The sequence below is a fragment of the Diadema setosum genome, chromosome 16 (genome assembly GCF_964275005.1).
Source record: "Diadema setosum chromosome 16, eeDiaSeto1, whole genome shotgun sequence".
Lineage (NCBI taxonomy): Eukaryota > Metazoa > Echinodermata > Echinoidea > Diadematoida > Diadematidae > Diadema > Diadema setosum.
In genome coordinates, this window is record NC_092700.1 from 29,956,891 (window position 1) to 29,978,530 (window position 21,640).

The 21,640-nt window shown below is 39.9% G+C and overlaps 1 protein-coding gene across 1 annotated transcript in view; it reads right to left on the minus strand.

The window, feature by feature from the left end:
* The window catches only part of LOC140239809 (uncharacterized), a 95,219-nt gene that overhangs the window by 47,506 nt on the left and 26,073 nt on the right, over window positions 1-21,640 (minus strand). Inside the window, 14 exon segments of the mRNA XM_072319631.1 lie at window positions 4,123-4,554; window positions 4,934-5,365; window positions 5,745-6,176; window positions 6,562-6,993; window positions 7,462-7,896; window positions 8,645-9,076; window positions 9,548-9,982; window positions 10,362-10,793; window positions 12,792-13,226; window positions 13,870-14,298; window positions 14,993-15,427; window positions 16,115-16,543; window positions 17,238-17,672; window positions 18,369-18,803. Coding sequence (XP_072175732.1) covers window positions 4,123-4,554; window positions 4,934-5,365; window positions 5,745-6,176; window positions 6,562-6,993; window positions 7,462-7,896; window positions 8,645-9,076; window positions 9,548-9,982; window positions 10,362-10,793; window positions 12,792-13,226; window positions 13,870-14,298; window positions 14,993-15,427; window positions 16,115-16,543; window positions 17,238-17,672; window positions 18,369-18,803 — 6,060 coding nt within the window.

Sequence of the window (21,640 nt, forward strand, 5' to 3'; positions counted from 1 at the left end):
GTGTTAATCTAATATTTTCTCCAATATATCTCCCTGGAAGAAATCCGGTTTGGTCATGATTTATAATTTCTGGCAAAACTTTTTTAAGACGAAGAGCCAAACATTTCGCAATGATTTTATAATCTGTATTCAAAATTGATATTGGTCGCCAATTCTTCAAATGTAATAAATCTTTATCTTTTTTAGGAATGAGATTTATAACACCTCTCCTTTGATCAACTGTTAATTTCTTATGAGCAAAGGAATAATGAAAACTTTGAATTAAACAATGACCAAGGTCTTGAATAAAAAAACTTATAAAATTCAGAAGGAAAACCATCAGTTCCAGGGGTCTTATTATTGGGCATAGTTTTAAGTGCTTCAATGCATTCTTGCAAAGAAATTGGGCCTTCACATTTTAATTGCAAATCATCTGATAATTTGGGGGTTAGATTATCTTGATTTAATATTGCAAATCCCTTTAAATCAACAATGGGAGGGCTTTCAGTGGCATATAAATTTTCAAAAAATACTTTTTCAGCGTTGAGTATATCTTTTATAGAATTCAAAATCACACCATCCTCAGTGGATAAAGTTGTTATAGTTTTTAAACGTTGATTTCTTTTTTCTAAGTTAATAAAATATTTTGAATTTCGTTCTCCATATTCGACCCAATTAGCCCTTGAACGTATAATATAACCTTCTGTTTTAAATTCATAAAAATGTTCCAACTCTTGTTTACATTCATCAATTTGTCTTTGAATATCAGAATCTAGATCGATTGAAATCTGTTCTTCTAAATTCTTGAGTCTATTTAATAAATATTTTTCATGATTACATCTTTGCCTAGATTTTTTAACAGAATACTCAATAGTAATTGATCTTAAATGACATTTAAGATACTCCCAAAACATATTTGGATTCATCTCTTGCAAATGGTTATTTTTTATCATCTGTATATTTTCTCGAATCAGAGAAGTGTATGTTTCATCTTGCAATAAAGACACATTAAACTTCCAAAATCCCCGACCCCTTGTTACATTATTCACTCTGATATTACAAATAACAGCAGAATGATCACTTTTATAGCCTGGTAATATATCACAACGTTTCACTTGAGAAACTAAATGGTGTGAAATCAAAAAATAATCTAATCGGCATTGCACATATTTTGACCGCCATGTATATCTAAATTTCAGAGGATTCTTGAATCTCCATACGTCAATCAAAGATAATTCTTGCATAACACTTTGTATGACATTAACCGCATGAAAATGGGTAACTGAACGCCCACCTTTCTTATCAATATTAACATCCAATACACAGTTAAAATCCCCTCCCCATATTATTGACTGACATTCGAAACGTTCCAAATACATAACAATATTATCAAAAAATCCCGGATCGTCTGAATTGGGCGCATAAATATTAATTAAAGTGATGATGGTATCTGATATAGATATATCCAATAAAACAAATCTACCGTCCTTATCATACAGTTCTTGTTTCACCACTACTTGCTCTAAATTGCGAAACAAAATACACGTACCCCTGCTATTCAAATTTCCATGTGAAAAAAGTATCCCAGACGATCCCCACTGATCTTTCCAATCTTGTTCAGTTTCTGGGGTGGAATGTGTTTCTTGTAAAAAATATATATTGGCATCTTGATCTTTCAACCACATAAATAATTCGGCTCTTTTTTTCCTATCTGCTAAACCGCGAACGTTCAGGGAGCATAAATTAATGTCAAAACGACTCATCTTGGAAAATATAGATATCTAAGGGACGATAAACATCTGACACATTTCACTTTATTGGTGCGAGCTCCACAGAAAGAATTTAAAAATGGTAGTGAAACTGACAGCGTTGCGTAAAAAGCATTCAAACAAACATATATAATTTCGTTTGTATCATTTATCTTATCAATATCAACAGGTAGATGAAAACTGCATTTTGTGATTGTCATCATTCCGCGTACCTGAAGTGCCAAATATGAGAAACATGGAAAAAGAACTTCACCGATGTGGATTCCAACGGATAAATGAAACAAATTAACACTTTCATTTACTTCGACTAAGTGTATGAAAAGAGAAAAAGCCAGATTTATGGCATAGTGACGTGACAAAAGTAACAAAAACATAGCTATATACATACAAATGACTAATACACACATCGATAGCGAATTTACTGCGAGTAAAAACGGGCGATGGCGCTTTGAAATCCACATTAGCAATAAAAATCAAATTCTGATGATTCAATAATCTTGTCATTAGTACATTTCCTTAAAATGTATATCTATGTGCTATCTATAAATCACATCCTTTCTGCATGTATACCTGAACATTGTATATAATGATTATAAATGAATGTGTTTACATAATTCGTAAGCCAAGTGTGACAGAGACAGTAATGGGAATGACTTGCGAGAAAAGGAGGGGGGGGGGGGAATTTTCTCCCTGAGAAAAATGCAAACACTAGAGCTGACAGATATCTTACACTGGCTGCTCTTTTATTTATATACCTGAACCACTTGCAATCCGTATATAAATAATTCTAACTACACATGTATACATGCTTCGTGGTTAAGTACAAAGACATGGGACGAAAATGGGGGGGGGGGGGGGTAAAATTCTCCCGAGAGGAAATTATATTGACTCCGATAGGGAAAAAAACCCCACAAAAAACAGAGTTCATGCATTTGAACTGATTGATATCATACATTAATTGCCGTTCTGTTGTTATATTTGATTCTCATATGTAATCCATATGAATGATTTTATAATACATGTATGTGGTTCGAACACATAAACCGGGATGGTGTGGGGACGGGGGGGGGGGGGGGGAGGACAAGTAGATTTCTCACAAAGAAGAGCTAAGAAGGCTGCGGGTACTCAGGTAAAAGCCAACACTTGATGCACTCGAATAAATAGTAATCTATCCTTCAATAGCAAATATTGTTTTTTGATAAACATTAATATTCGTCTGTATCAGAGGAAAAAGGTAGAAATTAAAGTGAGTGTTTTTTCATGCATGTTTATGATCAATAGCCACACTTCATTTCAACGTATCCGGACATCAGAAAATATTCCAACCACAAGTTGGCGCTGTTTATACATGTTTTACGCACAGTTGCGCGGTGGAACTTCCAAACAGCAATTTTATCATTAGCTTACAAACAAACAAATATATGTACTCGAACAAGAGGACAGTAACATCACCAGACCGAAAACAACCCAGCAAAAAACATAGGGCCTAGCGAGTTTCAATAAACAATAATGTTTCGAATCTTACTTTTCAACAACAATTTTATTTCCTAAAGAGGCAAATTTATTATGTGATGCATAGGGATGCGGATGGGGAGGGATTGTCTCTAAAGACAAATGCGGCTACTCGTGTGAAAAATCGATAATATTGTTCTTTTCTGCATTCACATATCATTCTTGAGCTGATCTCTAATATATACCTGGACATTGTGTAGTCCATTGAAATACTGTGACATAGTGTGCATGTTTCACACACAAAATGCATGACCGTTAAACCTAAATCATACATCAGCAACCCTTCTGTTTATATATCTGAACCTCAAATGCAACCCGTATAAATGATTATAAGTTTACGTGGTTGGAGGACTAATACAGAGACATAAAATGGGATGGTGTAGGGGGATAAAAGGGGAGAACAAAACAAATGGGAGAGCAAATACCTTTCATACAAAAGAAAGCTGTGTTTACTTGGGTATAGAAGCCGAAACTCATGCCTTCCAGATTACAAATACTCAAAATTAAGATCTAGTCTTTAATGGCAAATATCATCTTCAAAACTAATTACAACATAAATAAACTCTGATACTCGTCTGTATTAGGAAAAGTAAGAATTATTTTGCTTTTATTTTATTTTGTTTTATTTCATTTTTTTTTTCATACCTGCTTATCTTCAAAAGGCACAACTCATTCCAAAGTGTCCGGACATACGAAAACAAACCAACCGCAAGTTGGCGCCGTGTATATACGCGCGATTCCGGGGTAGATATAACACTGACTAGAGTTATGCTGATGACAAATTATATCATCAATTTCAATAAAAAATGTTGTATTTGCTTTGCAAATCAATCACAATAAAGGCGTCCTGCCTTTCCGTTACCTGGTGGTATCGGTGGTGTCGGTGGTGGCGGAGGTCGCGTTTTACGCGTAGTTGTTTCAATGATGACTGGTGTAGTTGTAGGAGGAGGAGGTGGTGGTGGTGTTGGCCGACAAGCCGGAGGACACGTGGTACCACAACAGAGGAACCTTATTTCGTAATCCCTACAAGGGGGACGCAGAGGACCATTTCTGCACTGCAGACCAATGTCAGGGTCACACGTTGCAGCGTCGTCGGTCTCGTTGGCGTACATATGAGTGTCGACAGTTCGGCATTCCACGTCTCTGCGGATGATGCAGAAGGCTGGGAATCCGGGATAGTGCTGAACGTCCGAAAGAAGTTCCTCTTCCACAAGAGCATCGCTTGCCAACCTACCAGGGGCCTCATCGTTGCACCAAGGTGTCCAGACGCAGAAATTCAAACATTTTCCGCACTCTGTCAAATCAAAGAAAATATCATGAGTCAAGCTACTCATAGAAAACACATTTCTCTACGGCCATCTCTAATTATTCAAGTCAAAGACTTATTTATCTACACTAAAAAAGAGAGCTAGTCGTCAGATTTTCTATTCCAAGTGTATGCATTCTAAAACTGGATAAATACTGGTAAACCTTTTACACTTTACCACTTGTCCTGTTTCACATCTATAACGACAAATCTTCTCAGTTTAGTAATGAGGTGGAGTTTTCTTCCGGGGTAGATATAACACTGACGAGAGTTATGTTGATGACAAATTATATCATCAATTTAAATAAAAAATGTCGTATTTGCTTTGCAAATAAATCACAATAAAGGCGTCCTGCCTTTCCGTTACCTGGTGGTATCGGTGGTGTCGGTGGTGGCGGAGGTCGCGTTTTACGCGTAGTTGTTTCAATGATGACTGTTGTAGTTGTAGGAGGAGGAGGTGGTGGTGGTGTTGGCCGACAAGCCGGAGGACACGTGGTACCACAACAGAGGAACCTTATTTCGTAATCCCTACAAGGGGGACGCAGAGGACCATTTCTGCACTGCAGACCAATGTCAGGGTCACACGTTGCAGCGTCGTCGGTCTCGTTGGCGTACATATGAGTGTCGACAGTTCGGCATTCCACGTCTCTGCGGATGATGCAGAAGGCTGGGAATCCGGGATAGTGCTGAACGTCCGAAAGAAGTTCCTCTTCCACAAGAGCATTGCTTGCCAACCTACCAGGGGCCTCATCGTTGCACCAAGGTGTCCAGACGCAGAAATTCAAACATTTTCCGCACTCTGTCAAATCAAAGAAAATATCATGAGTCAAGCTACTCATAGGAAACACATTTCTCTACGGCCATCTCTAATTATTCAAGTCAAAGACTTATTTATCTACACTAAAAAAGAGAGCTAGTCGTCAGATTTTCTATTCCAAGTGTATGCATTTTAAAACTGGATAAATACTGGTAAACCTTTTACACTTTACCACTTGTCCTGTTTCACATCTATAACGACAAATCTTCTCAGTTTAGTAATGAGGTGGAGTTTTCTTCCGGGGTAGATATAACACTGACGAGAGTTATGTTGATGACAAATTATATCATCAATTTAAATAAAAAATTTTGTATTTGCTTTGCAAATAAATCACAATAAAGGCGTCCTGCCTTTCCGTTACCTGGTGGTATCGGTGGTGTCGGTGGTGGCGGAGGTCGCGTTTTACGCGTAGTTGTTTCAATGATGACTGGTGTAGTTGTAGGAGGAGGAGGTGGTGGTGGTGTTGGCCGACAAGCCGGAGGACACGTGGTACCACAACAGAGGAACCTTATTTCGTAATCCCTACAAGGGGGACGCAGAGGACCATTTCTGCACTGCAGACCAATGTCAGGGTCACACGTTGCAGCGTCGTCGGTCTCGTTGGCGTACATATGAGTGTCGACAGTTCGGCATTCCACGTCTCTGCGGATGATGCAGAAGGCTGGGAATCCGGGATAGTGCTGAACGTCCGAAAGAAGTTCCTCTTCCACAAGAGCATCGCTTGCCAACCTACCAGGGGCCTCATCGTTGCACCAAGGTGTCCAGACGCAGAAATTCAAACATTTTCCGCACTCTGTCAAATCAAAGAAAATATCATGAGTCAAGCTACTCATAGGAAACACATTTCTCTACGGCCATCTCTAATTATTCAAGTCAAAGACTTATTTATCTACACTAAAAAAGAGAGCTAGACTAAGTCGTCAGATTTTCTATTCCAAGTGTATGCATTCTAAAACTGGATAAATACTGGTAAACCTTTTACACTTTACCACTTGTCCTGTTTCACATCTATAACGACAAATCTTCTCAGTTTAGTAATGAGGTGGAGTTTTCTTCCGGGGTAGATATAACACTGACTAGAGTTATGTTGATGACAAATTATATCATCAATTTAAATAAAAAATGTTGTATTTGCTTTGCAAATAAATCACAATAAAGGCGTCCTGCCTTTCCGTTACCTGGTGGTATCGGTGGTGTCGGTGGTGGCGGAGGTCGCGTTTTACGCGTAGTTGTTTCAATGATGACTGGTGTAGTTGTAGGAGGAGGAGGTGGTGGTGGTGTTGGCCGACAAGCCGGAGGACACGTGGTACCACAACAGAGGAACCTTATTTCGTAATCCCTACAAGGGGGACGCAGAGGACCATTTCTGCACTGCAGACCAATGTCAGGGTCACACGTTGCAGCGTCGTCGGTCTCGTTGGCGTACATATGAGTGTCGACAGTTCGGCATTCCACGTCTCTGCGGATGATGCAGAAGGCTGGGAATCCGGGATAGTGCTGAACGTCCGAAAGAAGTTCCTCTTCCACAAGAGCATCGCTTGCCAACCTACCAGGGGCCTCATCGTTGCACCAAGGTGTCCAGACGCAGAAATTCAAACATTTTCCGCACTCTGTCAAATCAAAGAAAATATCATAAAATAACTTTGTAATTCATTTATCCTCTGTAAAATTATGTTGCTTCGAGAAATCAATAAATTCTATCATTTGAAAAATAAAATATCATGAGTCAAGCTTCTCGTAGGAAACAAATTTCTCTACGGCCATCTCTGAGTATTCATGCTAGAGACTTATTTATCAACACTAAAAAAGAGAGCTAGTCATAAGATTTTCTATTCCAAGTGTATCCATTGTAAATCTGGATAAATACTGGTAACCCCTTTACACTTTAACATTTGTCCTGTTTCACATCTATAAGGACAAATCTTCTCAGTTTAGAAATGAGGTGGATTTTTTCTTCCGGGGTAGATATAACAATGAGTAGAGTTATGTTGATGGCAAATTATATCATCAAATTAAGTAAAAATGTTGTATTTGTTTGCAAAATAAATCACAATTAAGACGAGCTGCCATTCCGTTACCTGGTGGTGTCGGTGGTTTTGGTGTTGGCGGAGGTCGCGTTTTAGGCGTAGTTGTTTCAATGATGACTGGTGGTGTAGTTGTAGGAGGAGGAGGAGGTGGTGGTGTTGGCCGACATTTAGGAGGACACGTGGTACCACAACAGAGGAACCTTATTTCGTAATCCCTACAAGGGGGACGCAGAGGACCATTTCTGCACTGCAGACCAATGTCAGGGTCACACGTTGCAGCGTCGTCGGTCTCGTTGGCGTACATATGAGTGTCGACAGTTCGGCATTCCACGTCTCTGCGGATGATGCAAAAGGCTGGGAATCCGGGATAGTGCTGAACGTCCGAAAGAAGTTCCTCTTCCACAAGAGCATCGCTTGCCAACCTACCAGGGGCCTCATCGTTGCACCAAGGTGTCCAGACGCAGAAATTCAAACATTTTCCGCACTCTGTCATATCAAAGAAAATATCATGAGTCAAGCTACTCATAGGAAACAAATTTCTCTACGGCCATCTCTGATTATTCACGCTAAAGTCTTATTTTATACACTAAAAACAGACAGCTAGTCGTAGGCCTTTTTTATTCCAAGTGTATACATTGTAAAAGTGTATTAATACTGGTAAACCTTTTACACTTTTCCATTTGTCCTGTTTCACATCTATAACGGCAAATGAGGTGGATTTTTTCTTCAGGGGTAGATATAACAATGAGTAGAGTTATGTTGATGGCAAATTATATCATCAAATTAAGTAAAAATGTTGTATTTGCTTTCCAAATAAAGTTTAGTATTGATGCAGAGTTTTCTTCCATGGTAGATATAACACTGACTAGAGTTATGTTGATGGCAAATTATATCATCAATGATTGGGTATATGCAGTCATATTTGTTTTAGTGGGTATCCTCGTATGTACGACCCTTTATTGTATGTTTGTTAGTAAGGAGTTATTTCGATATTTGAAAAAAAAAAACATGAAAAACACAGATAAATGTTTAAATTGTTTGTACCAAAGAAATGGCTTTCTGTTGAAGTACTAATTTTGTATTTCAACCATCCTCTGTATAATTATATTGCTTCGAAAAATCGATAAATTCTATCATTTGAAAAAAAATTATATCATCAAATTATATAAATTTGTACATGTATTTGTTTGCCAAAAAAAGAAATCACAATAAAGCCGTCCTGTCATTTCGTTACCTGGTGGTGTCGGGGGTTTCGGTGTTGGCGGAGGTCGCGTTTTAGGCGTAGTTGTTTCAATGATGATTGGTGTAGTTGTAGGAGGAGGAGGAGGTGGTGGTGTTGGCCGACATTTAGGAGGACACGTGGTACCACAACAGAGGAACCTTATTTCGTAATCCCTACAAGGGGGACGCAGAGGACCATTTCTGCACTGCAGACCAATGTCAGGGTCACACGTTGCAGCGTCGTCGGTCTCGTTGGCGTACATATGAGTGTCGACAGTTCGGCATTCCACGTCTCTGCGGATGATGCAGAAGGCTGGGAATCCGGGATAGTGCTGAACGTCCGAAAGAAGTTCCTCTTCCACAAGAGCATCGCTTGCCAACCTACCAGGGGCCTCATCGTTGCACCAAGGTGTCCAGACGCAGAAATTCAAACATTTTCCGCACTCTGTCAAATCAAAGAAAATATCATAAAATAACTTTGTAATTCATTTATCCTCTGTAAAATTATGTTGCTTCGAGAAATCAATAAATTCTATCATTTGAAAAATAAAATATCATGAGTCAAGCTCCTCGTAGGAAACAAATTTCTCTACGGCCATCTCTGAGTATTCATGCTAGAGACTTATTTATCAACACTAAAAAAGAGAGCTAGTCATAAGATTTTCGATTCCAAGTGTATGCATTGTAAATCTGGATAAATACTGGTAAACCCTTTACACTTTAACATTTGTCCTGTTTCACATCTATAACGACAAATCTTCTCAGTTTAGTAATGAGGTGGATTTTTTCTTCCGGGGTAGATATAACAATGAGTAGGGGAGTTATGCTGATGGCAAATTATATCATCAAATTAAGTAAAAATGTTGTATTTGTTTGCAAAATCAATCACAATTAAGACGAGCTGCCATTCCGTTACCTGGTGGTGTCGGTGGTTTCGGTGTTGGCGGAGGTCGCGTTTTAGGCGTAGTTGTTTCAATGATGACTGGTGGTGTAGTTGTAGGAGGAGGAGGAGGTGGTGGTGTTGGCCGACATTTAGGAGGACACGTGGTACCACAACAGAGGAACCTTATTTCGTAATCCCTACAAGGGGGACGCAGAGGACCATTTCTGCACTGCAGACCAATGTCAGGGTCACACGTTGCAACGTCGTCGGTCTCGTTGGCGTACATATGAGTGTCGACAGTTCGGCATTCCACGTCTCTGCGGATGATGCAGAAGGCTGGGAATCCGGGATAGTGCTGAACGTCCGAAAGAAGTTCCTCTTCCACAAGAGCATCGCCTGCCAACCTACCAGGGGCCTCATCGTTGCACCAAGGTGTCCAGACGCAGAAATTCAAACATTTTCCGCACTCTGTCAAATCAAAGAAAATATCATGAGTCAAGCTACTCATAGGAAACACATTTCTCTACGGCCATCTCTAATTATTCAAGTCAAAGACTTATTTATCTACACTAAAAAAGAGAGCTAGACGTCAGATTTTCTATTCCAAGTGTATGCATTCTAAAACTGGATAAATACTGGTAAACCTTTTACACTTTACCATTTGTCCTGTTTCACATCTATAACGACAAATCTTCTCAGTTTAGTAATGAGCTGGAGTTTTCTTCCGGGGTAGATATAACACTGACTAGAGTTATGTTGATGGCAAATTATATCATCAATTTAAATAAAAAATGTTATATTTGCTTTGCAAATAAATCACAATAAAGGCGTCCTGCCTTTCCGTTACCTGGAGGTATCGGTGGTGTCGGTGGTGGCGGAGGTCGCGTTTTACGCGTAGTTGTTTCAATGATGACTGGTGTAGTTGTAGGAGGAGGAGGTGGTGGTGGTGTTGGCCGACAAGCCGGAGGACACGTGGTACCACAACAGAGGAACCTTATTTCGTAATCCCTACAAGGGGGACGCAGAGGACCATTTCTGCACTGCAGACCAATGTCAGGGTCACACGTTGCAGCGTCGTCGGTCTCGTTGGCGTACATATGAGTGTCGACAGTTCGGCATTCCACGTCTCTGCGGATGATGCAGAAGGCTGGGAATCCGGGATAGTGCTGAACGTCCGAAAGAAGTTCCTCTTCCACAAGAGCATCGCTTGCCAACCTACCAGGGGCCTCATCGTTGCACCAAGGTGTCCAGACGCAGAAATTCAAACATTTTCCGCACTCTGTTAAATCAAAGAAGTTATAATGAGTCAAGCTCATGGCATACCTCTATCCTATTCATCAAGGGCTTTACGCATGAATAAATCTGCATATATCTTGAAAAGTCTCGGCGAGAGAATACAGCCCAAGCTGACGCCTTGTCGAAGCAAAAACATAATCACTCTTTTCTTTTATCTGTGCGTACATATGAAAGCTGGCCATCATACAAGTTCTTAATTAACTCTGGCATATGAGATGGAACTCCAAGTGCAAGAAGCAAGTTCCGCGAAGCTCCATGCTGGACATAGTCAAATGTTTTGGCATTTTAGCCAAGTTTGTCAATTCTTAAAACAAGCAAAGAAAGTAGACGAATATAAATGTCTTAGAAAACCAAAGGTTTTGTATCTAATATTAATTGGAATCGTATCTACATTAATTAACTGTTTCGCAGTTACCTGTCAATTTTCGATCATTTGTCTATATGTACTGCATATGACATCATTTTATTTTGTACCTGAATGTTTATATGAATAGATTTTCTTTGTGGAAAAAAAAATGTTTTGGCATAATAAAAAAGAAAGAGGCAAGTCTTCCTTTGATGTCCTTTGCACTCTCCTACAATCTACGGAATACTAGCAAGAATAAGATCTCTGGTGCCCCTTCCTCTCCTGAAACCAGTCTATTCGGGCGGGGGGGGGGGGGGGGGGGGGCTCTCTTTTATAGTACTGTCCGCGACGTTCATTCAGGATAGGCAATAGGATTTTGGTAGCATTGAATATCAGAGGTATGGTGAGGTTGTTTTTGCACCTGATTTGTAATGTCCCCCTTCTTTGAAAGTGTGAGAAAGATGGATCGTTTGAGGTCCTCTAGCCAGGATTTTGTGTGCCAGATCCTATTGCATAGTTTTCATATAATTTTGCTACCCTGGTCATCAGTACACTTAAGCAATTCACCTTGAATATCATCTATGGCAGGAGATTTATTCTTCCTTAATTTCTGCATTACTTCTATAATTTCTGCATAAAATTTGGTTCATCTTCATCGACATCAATTGTAACAGTTGAGTTAACCTCTTGGGATGTAAAGAGAACCTCACAGTCGTTCTTCCATCTTTCTTTGATATCTTCACTCTCGGTCTACACATTCCCGTTCTCATCATTGATGACGGCCAACCTGGCTGATTTCCAACCAGTAAGTTTGTTAACCCCCCTGAACAGGCTTCTACTGTTGTTAGGAGCACTGTGATCTTCAATGTTTTTACAAAGCTCATTCAAATGGTTATCATTGTCTCTTCTTGACACCAGCTGGATTTCATTACAGTGAGTTTGCGATACAACACACTGTTCTGCAGACCAGCCTCTTGATGTTTTCGACTTTCATCAGCTAGATCAATCATATCTAGAGATAACCAGAGTGTCGTCTTTTTACAACGTTTCACAGGAAGGTGTTTCTTAGCTGAACTAATTATCAAGTCTTTTATCTCAATCCATAGATCTTCTTGTGTCAGCTCTTCCTGAATATCCATAAGAACATCGAATCTGATTATTCATTGCTAAGAATTGTGCCCTTTAAAATTACGTAAATATTCCACCGAAGGTGGGGGACCCAACTTACCCTTAACACAACACCATCTCTCTCGGCCCCTCCCCCCCACCCCCCTCCCCTTCAGATCGGGCGACACTGATCAAAGGCTCAAATTCTTGGCCTTCGCACAGCCCCCGCCCCTTGAAAAAAGGGCCTCCTTTACCTCCAGTAAAAAAGAGCTGGTTATAGGAACTTCTATTCCAAGTTCATGCAATACTTGAGTGTATAAAACCTCCTTTCCTTTTTACACTTTGCCCTTTTCACCGTTACGAATGTATTACGGGATGTCACTCGGTAGAAGAAAGACAATTTTTTGTGTGTCTAGATATGGCTTTGGATAATATCATTTTGGCAGCAAATTATGTCGGCAAATTACATGAATTTGCGTTTTTGTTCCTCACATAAGTGAACACAGAATGAGGAGACCATTGCATTACCTGGTGGTGGAGGTGGTGGCGGTGGTGTCGGAGGTCTAGACGTAGTTTTGTCCGTGATAAATGTTACAGTTGTAGGAGGTGGCGGTGTTCGCTTAGTTGTAGGTTCTGGCCAACAAGCAGGAGGACATGTGGTACCACAACAGAGGAACCTTATCTCGTAATCCCTACAAGGTGGACGCAGAGGACCATTTCTGCACTGCAGACCAATGTCAGGGTCACACGTTGCAGCGTCGTCGGTCTCGTTGGCGTACATATGAGTGTCGACAGTTCGGCATTCCACATCTCTGCGGATGATGCAGAAGGCTGGGAATCCGGGATAGTGCTGAACATCCGACAGAAGTTCCTCTTCCACAAGAGCATCGCTTGCCAACCTACCAGGGGCCTCATCGTTGCACCAAGGTGTCCAGACGCAGAAATTCAGACATTTGTGGCAATCTGTCAAATCAAGGTACGTTTCATAGATCGGACTGTCAACAAATAACAAAGACTTGAATCCTCGGCTGAGGCCATTCATAACAAAAGGATACTCAAATCTTCCTAAAACTCAAGATCAACAGCTGATATCACATGATAATCGATAGTTAATTCTACACCTTTTATGTTTCAATTTCAAGCAACATGTTAACCTTGTATCAAAAGTATATCTTCACCTTTTATTTTGGACATAGACGAGTCTTTCATATTTGATTACAATCAAGCCTTCAATCGATAAAGAGGTAATCGTTTACGAGCGATATTCCGTTTTCGTCAAATTCATCAACTCACTGAGAATTCCTTTAATATCAGGACATGAAAAAAGGTTTCTTGACTTTTTCTTTAGGATGGGTAACCAAACTGTGTGGAGGTCCGGAGGAAAGTACGATCGCCATTTCAAATGTTATGATTGTTTTCAGTGTTGCTCGGAAGAAAAACAAACAGACAAATACAAAATTGATTTTCCGGTTTTAAAATATACAAATGCTCTCAGTTAGTAAACTTTAATAAGTCATTCAATATTCGGATGCGATACAAAGGTATTCGATGAATATGACATCTTCCTGAGATCAGTCACGGTGAAGACAATATGATATTGCATTACCTGGTGGTCGCTTTGTCGGAGGTTTTTCTGTTGTCGTTGTTTCGGGGGTAGTTTTAGTTGGTGGAGAATGTTGTGTTGTAGTTTCGGGCGTTGTTAGTTTAGGCCAACAAGCAGGAGGACACGTGGTACCACAACAGAGGAACCTTATTTCGTAATCCCTACAAGGGGGACGCAGAGGACCATTTCTGCACTGCAGACCAATGTCAGGGTCACACGTTGCAGCGTCGTCGGTCTCGTTGGCGTACATATGAGTGTCGACAGTTCGGCATTCCACGTCTCTGCGGATGATGCAAAAGGCTGGGAATCCGGGATGGTGCTGAACGTCCGAAAGAAGTTCCTCTTCCACAAGAGCATCGCTTGCCAACCTACCAGGGGCCTCATCGTTGCACCAAGGTGTCCAGACGCAGAAATTCAAACATTTGTGGCAATCTGTCAAATCAAGGTACGTTTTATACATGGGACTGTCAACAAAAGACAAAGACTTGAATTCTTGGCGGAGGCCATTGACGACAAAATAATTCTCTTTTGTCGTCATTCCTCACTCTTTTGTCGTCAGCTGCTAATCTTGAATTCCTTTCTGAATTTCAAGTTCAGTAGCTGATATCACATGATAATCGATAGCTAATTCTACGCGTTTTTTGTTTCAATTTCATGCAACATGTTAACGTTGTATCAAAAGTATCGTTTTACCTTCTATTTTAGACATAGATGAGTCTTTCATGTTTGATTACAATCAAGCCTTCAATCTTTAGAGAAGTAATCGGTTACCAAGCAATATGTCGTTTTTGTCTAATTCAACAAATCACTTAGGATTCTTTTAATACCTGGACATAAAGAAATGCTTCTTTATTTTTTCTTTAGAATAAGTAACCAAATTGTGTGAGGGTCTGGTGGAAAGTACGATCGCATTTCGACTAAAATGATACCTTTCATTGTTGCTCGAAAGAATAAAAAAAAAACAAAGATTTGAATTTCCGGGTTTAAAACTTGCATATGCTCTCAGTATGTCACGCTTAATAATTTATTTAATATTCGGATGCGATGCAATGATGTCAAAGTATTCTACGAATTTTTAATTTTTCCTGAGATTAGTCACGCTGAGGACAATATGATATTGCCTTACCCGGCGGTCGCTTTGTCGTCGGAGGTTTTCCTGTTGTCGTTGTTTCGGGTAACGTAATTGTAGGTGGTGGAGAATGTGGTGTTGTAGTCTCAGGCGTTGTTAGTTTTGGCCAACAAGCAGGAGGACACGTGGTACCACAACAGAGGAACCTTATTTCGTAATCCCTACAAGGGGGACGCAGAGGACCATTTCTGCACTGCAGACCAATGTCAGGGTCACACGTTGCAGCGTCGTCGGTCTCGTTGGCGTACATATGAGTGTCGACAGTTCGGCATTCCACGTCTCTGCGGATGATGCAGAAGGCTGGGAATCCGGGATAGTGCTGAACGTCCGAAAGAAGTTCCTCTTCCACAAGAGCATCGCTTGCCAACCTACCAGGGGCCTCATCGTTGCACCAAGGTGTCCAGACGCAGAAATTCAAACATTTGTGGCAATCTGTCAAATCAAGGTACGTTTTATATATGCACTGTCAACAAATAACAAAGACTTGAATTCTCAGCGGAGGCCATTGACGACAAAAGAATTATCTTTTGTCGTCATTCCTCACTCTTTTGTCGTCAGCTGCTAATCTTGAATTCCTTTCTGAATTTCAAGATCAGCAGCTGATATCACATGATAATCGATAGCTAATTCTACACGTTTTTTGTTTCAATTTCAAGCAACATGTTAACCTTGTATCAAAAGTATATTTTTACCTTTTATTTTGGACATAGACGAGTCTTTTATATTTGATTACAATCAAGCCTTCAATCAATAAAGAGGTAATCGTTTACGAGCGATATTCCGTTTTCGTCAAATTCATCAACTCACTGAGAATTCCTTTAATACCAGGACATGAAGAAAGGTTTCTTGACTTTTTCTTTAGGATGGGTAACCAAATTGTGTGGAGGTCCGGAGGAAAGTACGATCGCCATTTCAAATGTTATGATTGTTTTCAGTGTTGCTTGGAAGAAAAACAAACAAACAAATATGAAATTGATTTTCCGGTTTTAAAATATGCAAATGCTCTCAGTTATTAAACTTTAATAAGTCATTCAATATTTGGATACGATACAAAGGTATTCGATGAATATGACATCTTCCTGAGATCAGCCACGGTGAAGACAATATGATATTCATTACCTGGTGGTCGCTTTGTCGGAGGTTTTTCTGTTGTCGTTGTTTCGGGGGTAGTTTTGGTTGGTGGAGAATGTTGTGTTGTAGTTTCGGGCGTTGTTAGTTTAGGCCAACAAGCAGGAGGACACGTGGTACCACAACAGAGGAACCTTATTTCGTAATCCCTACAAGGGGGACGCAGAGGACCATTTCTGCACTGTAGACCAATGTCAGGGTCACATGTTGCAGCGTCGTCGGTCTCGTTGGCGTACATATGAGTGTCGACAGTTCGGCATTCCACGTCTCTGCGGATGATGCACATGGCTGGGAATCCGGGATGGTGCTGAACGTCCGAAAGAAGTTCCTCTTCCACAAGAGCATCGCTTGCCAACCTACCAGGGGCCTCATCGTTGCACCAAGGTGTCCAGACGCAGAAATTCAAACATTTGTGGCAATCTGTCAAATCAAGGTACGTTTTATACATGGGACTGTCAACAAAAGACAAAGACTTGAATTCTTGGCGGAGGCCATTGACGACAAAATAATTCTCTTTTGTCGTCATTCCTCACTCTTTTGTCGTCAGCTGCTAATCTTGAATTCCTTTCTGAATTTCAAGTTCAGTAGCTGATATCACATGATAATCGATAGCTAATTCTACGCGTTTTTTGTTTCAATTTCATGCAACATGTTAACGTTGTATCAAAAGTATCGTTTTACCTTCTATTTTAGACATAGATGAGTCTTTCATGTTTGATTACAATCAAGCCTTCAATCTTTAGAGAAGTAATCGGTTACCAAGCAATATGTCGTTTTTGTCTAATTCAACAAATCACTTAGGATTCTTTTAATACCTGGACATAAAGAAATGCTTCTTTATTTTTTCTTTAGAATAAGTAACCAAATTGTGTGAGGGTCTGGTGGAAAGTACGATCGCATTTCGACTAAAATGATACCTTTCATTGTTGCTCGAAAGAATAAAAAAAAAACAAAGATTTGAATTTCCGGGTTTAAAACTTGCATATGCTCTCAGTATGTCACGCTTAATAATTTATTTAATATTCGGATGCGATGCAATGATGTCAAAGTATTCTACGAATTTTTAATTTTTCCTGAGATTAGTCACGCTGAGGACAATATGATATTGCCTTACCCGGCGGTCGCTTTGTCGTCGGAGGTTTTCCTGTTGTCGTTGTTTCGGGTAACGTAATTGTAGGTGGTGGAGAATGTGGTGTTGTAGTCTCAGGCGTTGTTAGTTTTGGCCAACAAGCAGGAGGACACGTGGTACCACAACAGAGGAACCTTATTTCGTAATCCCTACAAGGGGGACGCAGAGGACCATTTCTGCACTGCAGACCAATGTCAGGGTCACACGTTGCAGCGTCGTCGGTCTCGTTGGCGTATATATGAGTGCCGACAGTTCGGCATTCCACGTCTCTGCGGATGATGCAGAAGGCTGGGAATCCGGGATGGTGCTGAACGTCCGAAAGAAGTTCCTCTTCCACAAGAGCATCGCTTGCCAACCTACCAGGGGCCTCATCGTTGCACCAAGGTGTCCAGACGCAGAAATTCAAACATTTGTGGCAATCTGTCAAATCAAGGTACGTTTTATATATGAACTGTCAACAAATAACAAAGACTTGAATTCTCACCGGAGGCCATTGACGACAAAAGAATTCTCTTTTGTCGTCATTCCTCACTCTTTTGTCGTCTGCTGCTAATCTTGAATTCCTTTCTGAATTTCAAGTTCAGCAGCTGATATCAAATGATAATCGATAGCTAATTCTACACCTTTTATGTTTCAATTTCAAGCAACATGTTAACGTTGTATCAAAAGTATCGTTTTACCTTCTATTTTAGACATAGATGAGTCCTTCATGTTTGATTACAATCAAACCTTCAATCTTTAGAGAAGTAATCGGTTACCAAACAATATGTCGTTTTTGTCAAATTCAACAAATCACTTAGGATTCTTTTAATACCTGGACATAAAGAAAGGCTTCTTTATTTTTTCTTTAGGATAAGTGACCACATTGTGTGAGGGTCTAGTGGAAAGCCTACAATCGCATTTCGACTAGTATGATAGCTTTTAGTGTTGCCTCGAAAGAATAAAAAAAAAACAAAGATTTGAATTTCCGGGTTTAAATCTTGCATATGCTCTCAGTATGTCACGCTTAATAATTCATTTAATATTCGGATGCGATGCAATGATGTCAAAGTATTCTATGAATTCTATTTTTTTCCTGATATCAGTCAAGCTGAGGACAATATGATATTGCCTTACCCGGCGGTCGCTTTGTCGTCGGAGGTTTTCCTGTTGTCGTTGTTTCGGGTAACGTAATTGTAGGTGGTGGAGAATGTGGTGTTGTAGTCTCAGGCGTTGTTAGTTTTGGCCAACAAGCAGGAGGACACGTGGTACCACAACAGAGGAACCTTATTTCGTAATCCCTACAAGGGGGACGCAGAGGACCATTTCTACACTGTAGACCAATGTCAGGGTCACACGTTGCAGCGTCGTCGGTCTCGTTGGCGTACATATGTGTGTCGACAGTTCGGCATTCCACGTCTCTGCGGATGATGCAGATGGCTGGGAATCCGGGATAGTGCTGGACATCCGACAGAAGTTCCTCTTCCACAAGAGCATCGCTTGCCAACCTACCAGGGGCCTCATCGTTGCACCAAGGTGTCCAGACGCAGAAACTCAGACATTTCTCGCAAGCTGTTGTATAAAATGAATTTGTGAAGAACTAAAGTACACTCTGAACATATGAAATTGCCCCTTATTGAAGCAAGTTACCGAGTGTTTTTTTTTAACTTGCTGCAAGTTTTATAGTTGCCATTTCATTAAAGGTTTCAGGGATTGAATTCAAGATACCGACGATGCATAACAAATTAGAAAGCGCATGTTACGATTAATGCAAACGAAGTGAAATCGGAATATATTTTGTGTGAATTAAAAAAAAAATAAACTTACAATGTTGACAATCAAGCTCTCGTAAATTGGTGGTTGAGAAAAGAATCCAAAAGAAAGAATACCCATATTTACAGATGTTGAATACATCATGAGCATGATGTATTCGTGATAGCATATTCTAACATAATTTATAGTTAGGAAACTGGCCGTAAAGACATAATTTGCTTAACTTCATGAAAGTCAACGTTCATGGCTTATCTGTAACAATGGGGTTAGACATGTGAATCCAGTTCCAAAATAGTTTCCTTCATTTAGTATTTTAGGAGTAATCAATTTTGATGGGAATTAGACACTGAAATAAGTGCACGGTTCTATTAATGTTACTGAAGCCGATTCATTTCTATAATGGCCAAACTCGCAATCGAATACAACTATTCCAAATCAGGAACAAACGGAGGGGCACCATCATTGAATCAGGGGCGGATCCAGGGAGGACCGCAACCGGCGCACGCCCCCCCCCCTTTATTTTTTGTTGAAACAAAAGAAATAAAAAGAAAAAATGGGGGAGGGGTGCGTGCGCCCCCCCCCCCCTTTAATTTTGTAAACGTGCCCCCTCTTTACGGAATTCCTGGATCCGCCCCTGATTGATCTGTCATGCCCTAATGATGTAAAATACATCAAATATGGGAACATAGGAAACAACACGCTAGACGTTTACGTTTTCGAGGATACCCATAAAGCATGTGTAAAGGTAATTTCCTCCTGATTGCATAGTATGTTTGTGTGTAAGGTGGCAATATGGTAGAGGAGTCCAAAGCTGTATGGACAAAGCGTGTCAGTAGATGAGTCACTATTGATTATCAAATACAATGTAAGTCTAGATGCTGGTGGAATCTTCTTGAAGAATTCATAATTCTGTCGAGGGGAAGGCTTTTGAAACAATAATATACGGACTGTGTTCATAAAGTCAGGCGAGTTCTTAAAGATCGTATTCGTGAGAGGTTTATCACCGTCTGCTATATTGTATGCGTGTGTGTCAACATATTTTGGGATTATCCCACGTACTGGATTCATTCTCCTATAATTATGATAAACAGATAAAGAAATATACCATGCACTGTGAGCCTCTAGTAAACTGATTGATTCCAAGGTGATGTTAAGATTAGCACTATTATTTTCTCTCTTTTTTTAGGTGCGTGCAATAGTAGGAAATGGATGCTCTTCTTGTCACCGAGGATCCATAATTTTACTATAGGATTGAAATAATGCACGATATATTTGTTTTATATCCTTAAACGAATCTTTAGAAAAATATTACATAATGTTATAACTTACAATAGATATCTCTCATTGGGTTGTTGTGTTTGCTTGTTTTTGTACACACATAACTTCGCAGTAGGAAGGATGATTAGAGTACCGATGGCAGTGGACGATATCTTACACAAATGGTCTCGCCTAATACCTCATAGATGATACCGATACCAATACGACTTTGCACACGCTATCGATAACTGTGGCATATGACGTCACTTGAATAATTTAATAACACAGTGTATACATAACTATGCAATGCATTTTGACGTCAGCCACATTTGTCTTTAACAGAGCATTGTTATTCTTAGTCACATGTATGTATAAACCAATCAGTGAACAGGATCATCTTCATTAATGAAAGATATAAATACAATGTATATATGATATATATATATATATATATATATATATATATATATACATATATATATATATACGATACATTATTTGTTTGACATGCCGTTAAACACAAAATAACATAAAACGAGAAATTAGATGGGATGAGGGAATCATCTAAATGCTTCAACTTACGATCTCTTGGCGGAGTTGTTGTGGGTACAGTTGGTGTCGCTGTGACATTGGAAATAGAGAAAAGTAAAGAAACTCATTAAAGGTCATGTTTATCATTGGACAAAGTGATTTAAAAAATTAAGATATGACATTTAATGCACATGTGTTGGCTTGTTGTGCCACAAAACATTCTATCATATAAAATCTTCGCGACAGAGCCTAAAATGTAAGGGCGATATTTGTATTTTCTCAACAAATCGTAACTGTGACAGTTTAGATTTGAAACATTCTTATCATAAATTGTTCACACTTTGTATGTTTAACCACATTTAACATCGATTTCCCCGATTCAAATTTTTACAGTGTTGTTTATAATCCTAACTCAAATTTAAAGACTATTTAAAGACTATTAAAGACTATTTAAAGACTATTTTAAAGCACTATCCCTCGGATAGGACATAAAATGGAGGTCCCGTGTATGAGAGAGTCACAGCTCATGCACGTAAAAGATCCCGCTTCATTCATTCATCGTAAAGAGCAGGGTGTCTAACCCGGTGAAGTGGTCCCACCCCACAACCAACTGGACCCCATGGAAGACCAGCTTAGTGTAGCTGAATATGGGCTATCCAGCCATCTTCACAGATGGAAAATGAACAACAACTTATGTTGGGTTTTTGTTTCATCTGCAAATGGCAAATTATGCCTTTAACCTCTGGGGTACACCACTGCAAAGTAGCGTACTAGTGTGATGTAACAGCCACTCATCGCCATGGGAACTGGTTCTAATCAACCTCACCTGGCCTGAATGGTTATTCTCG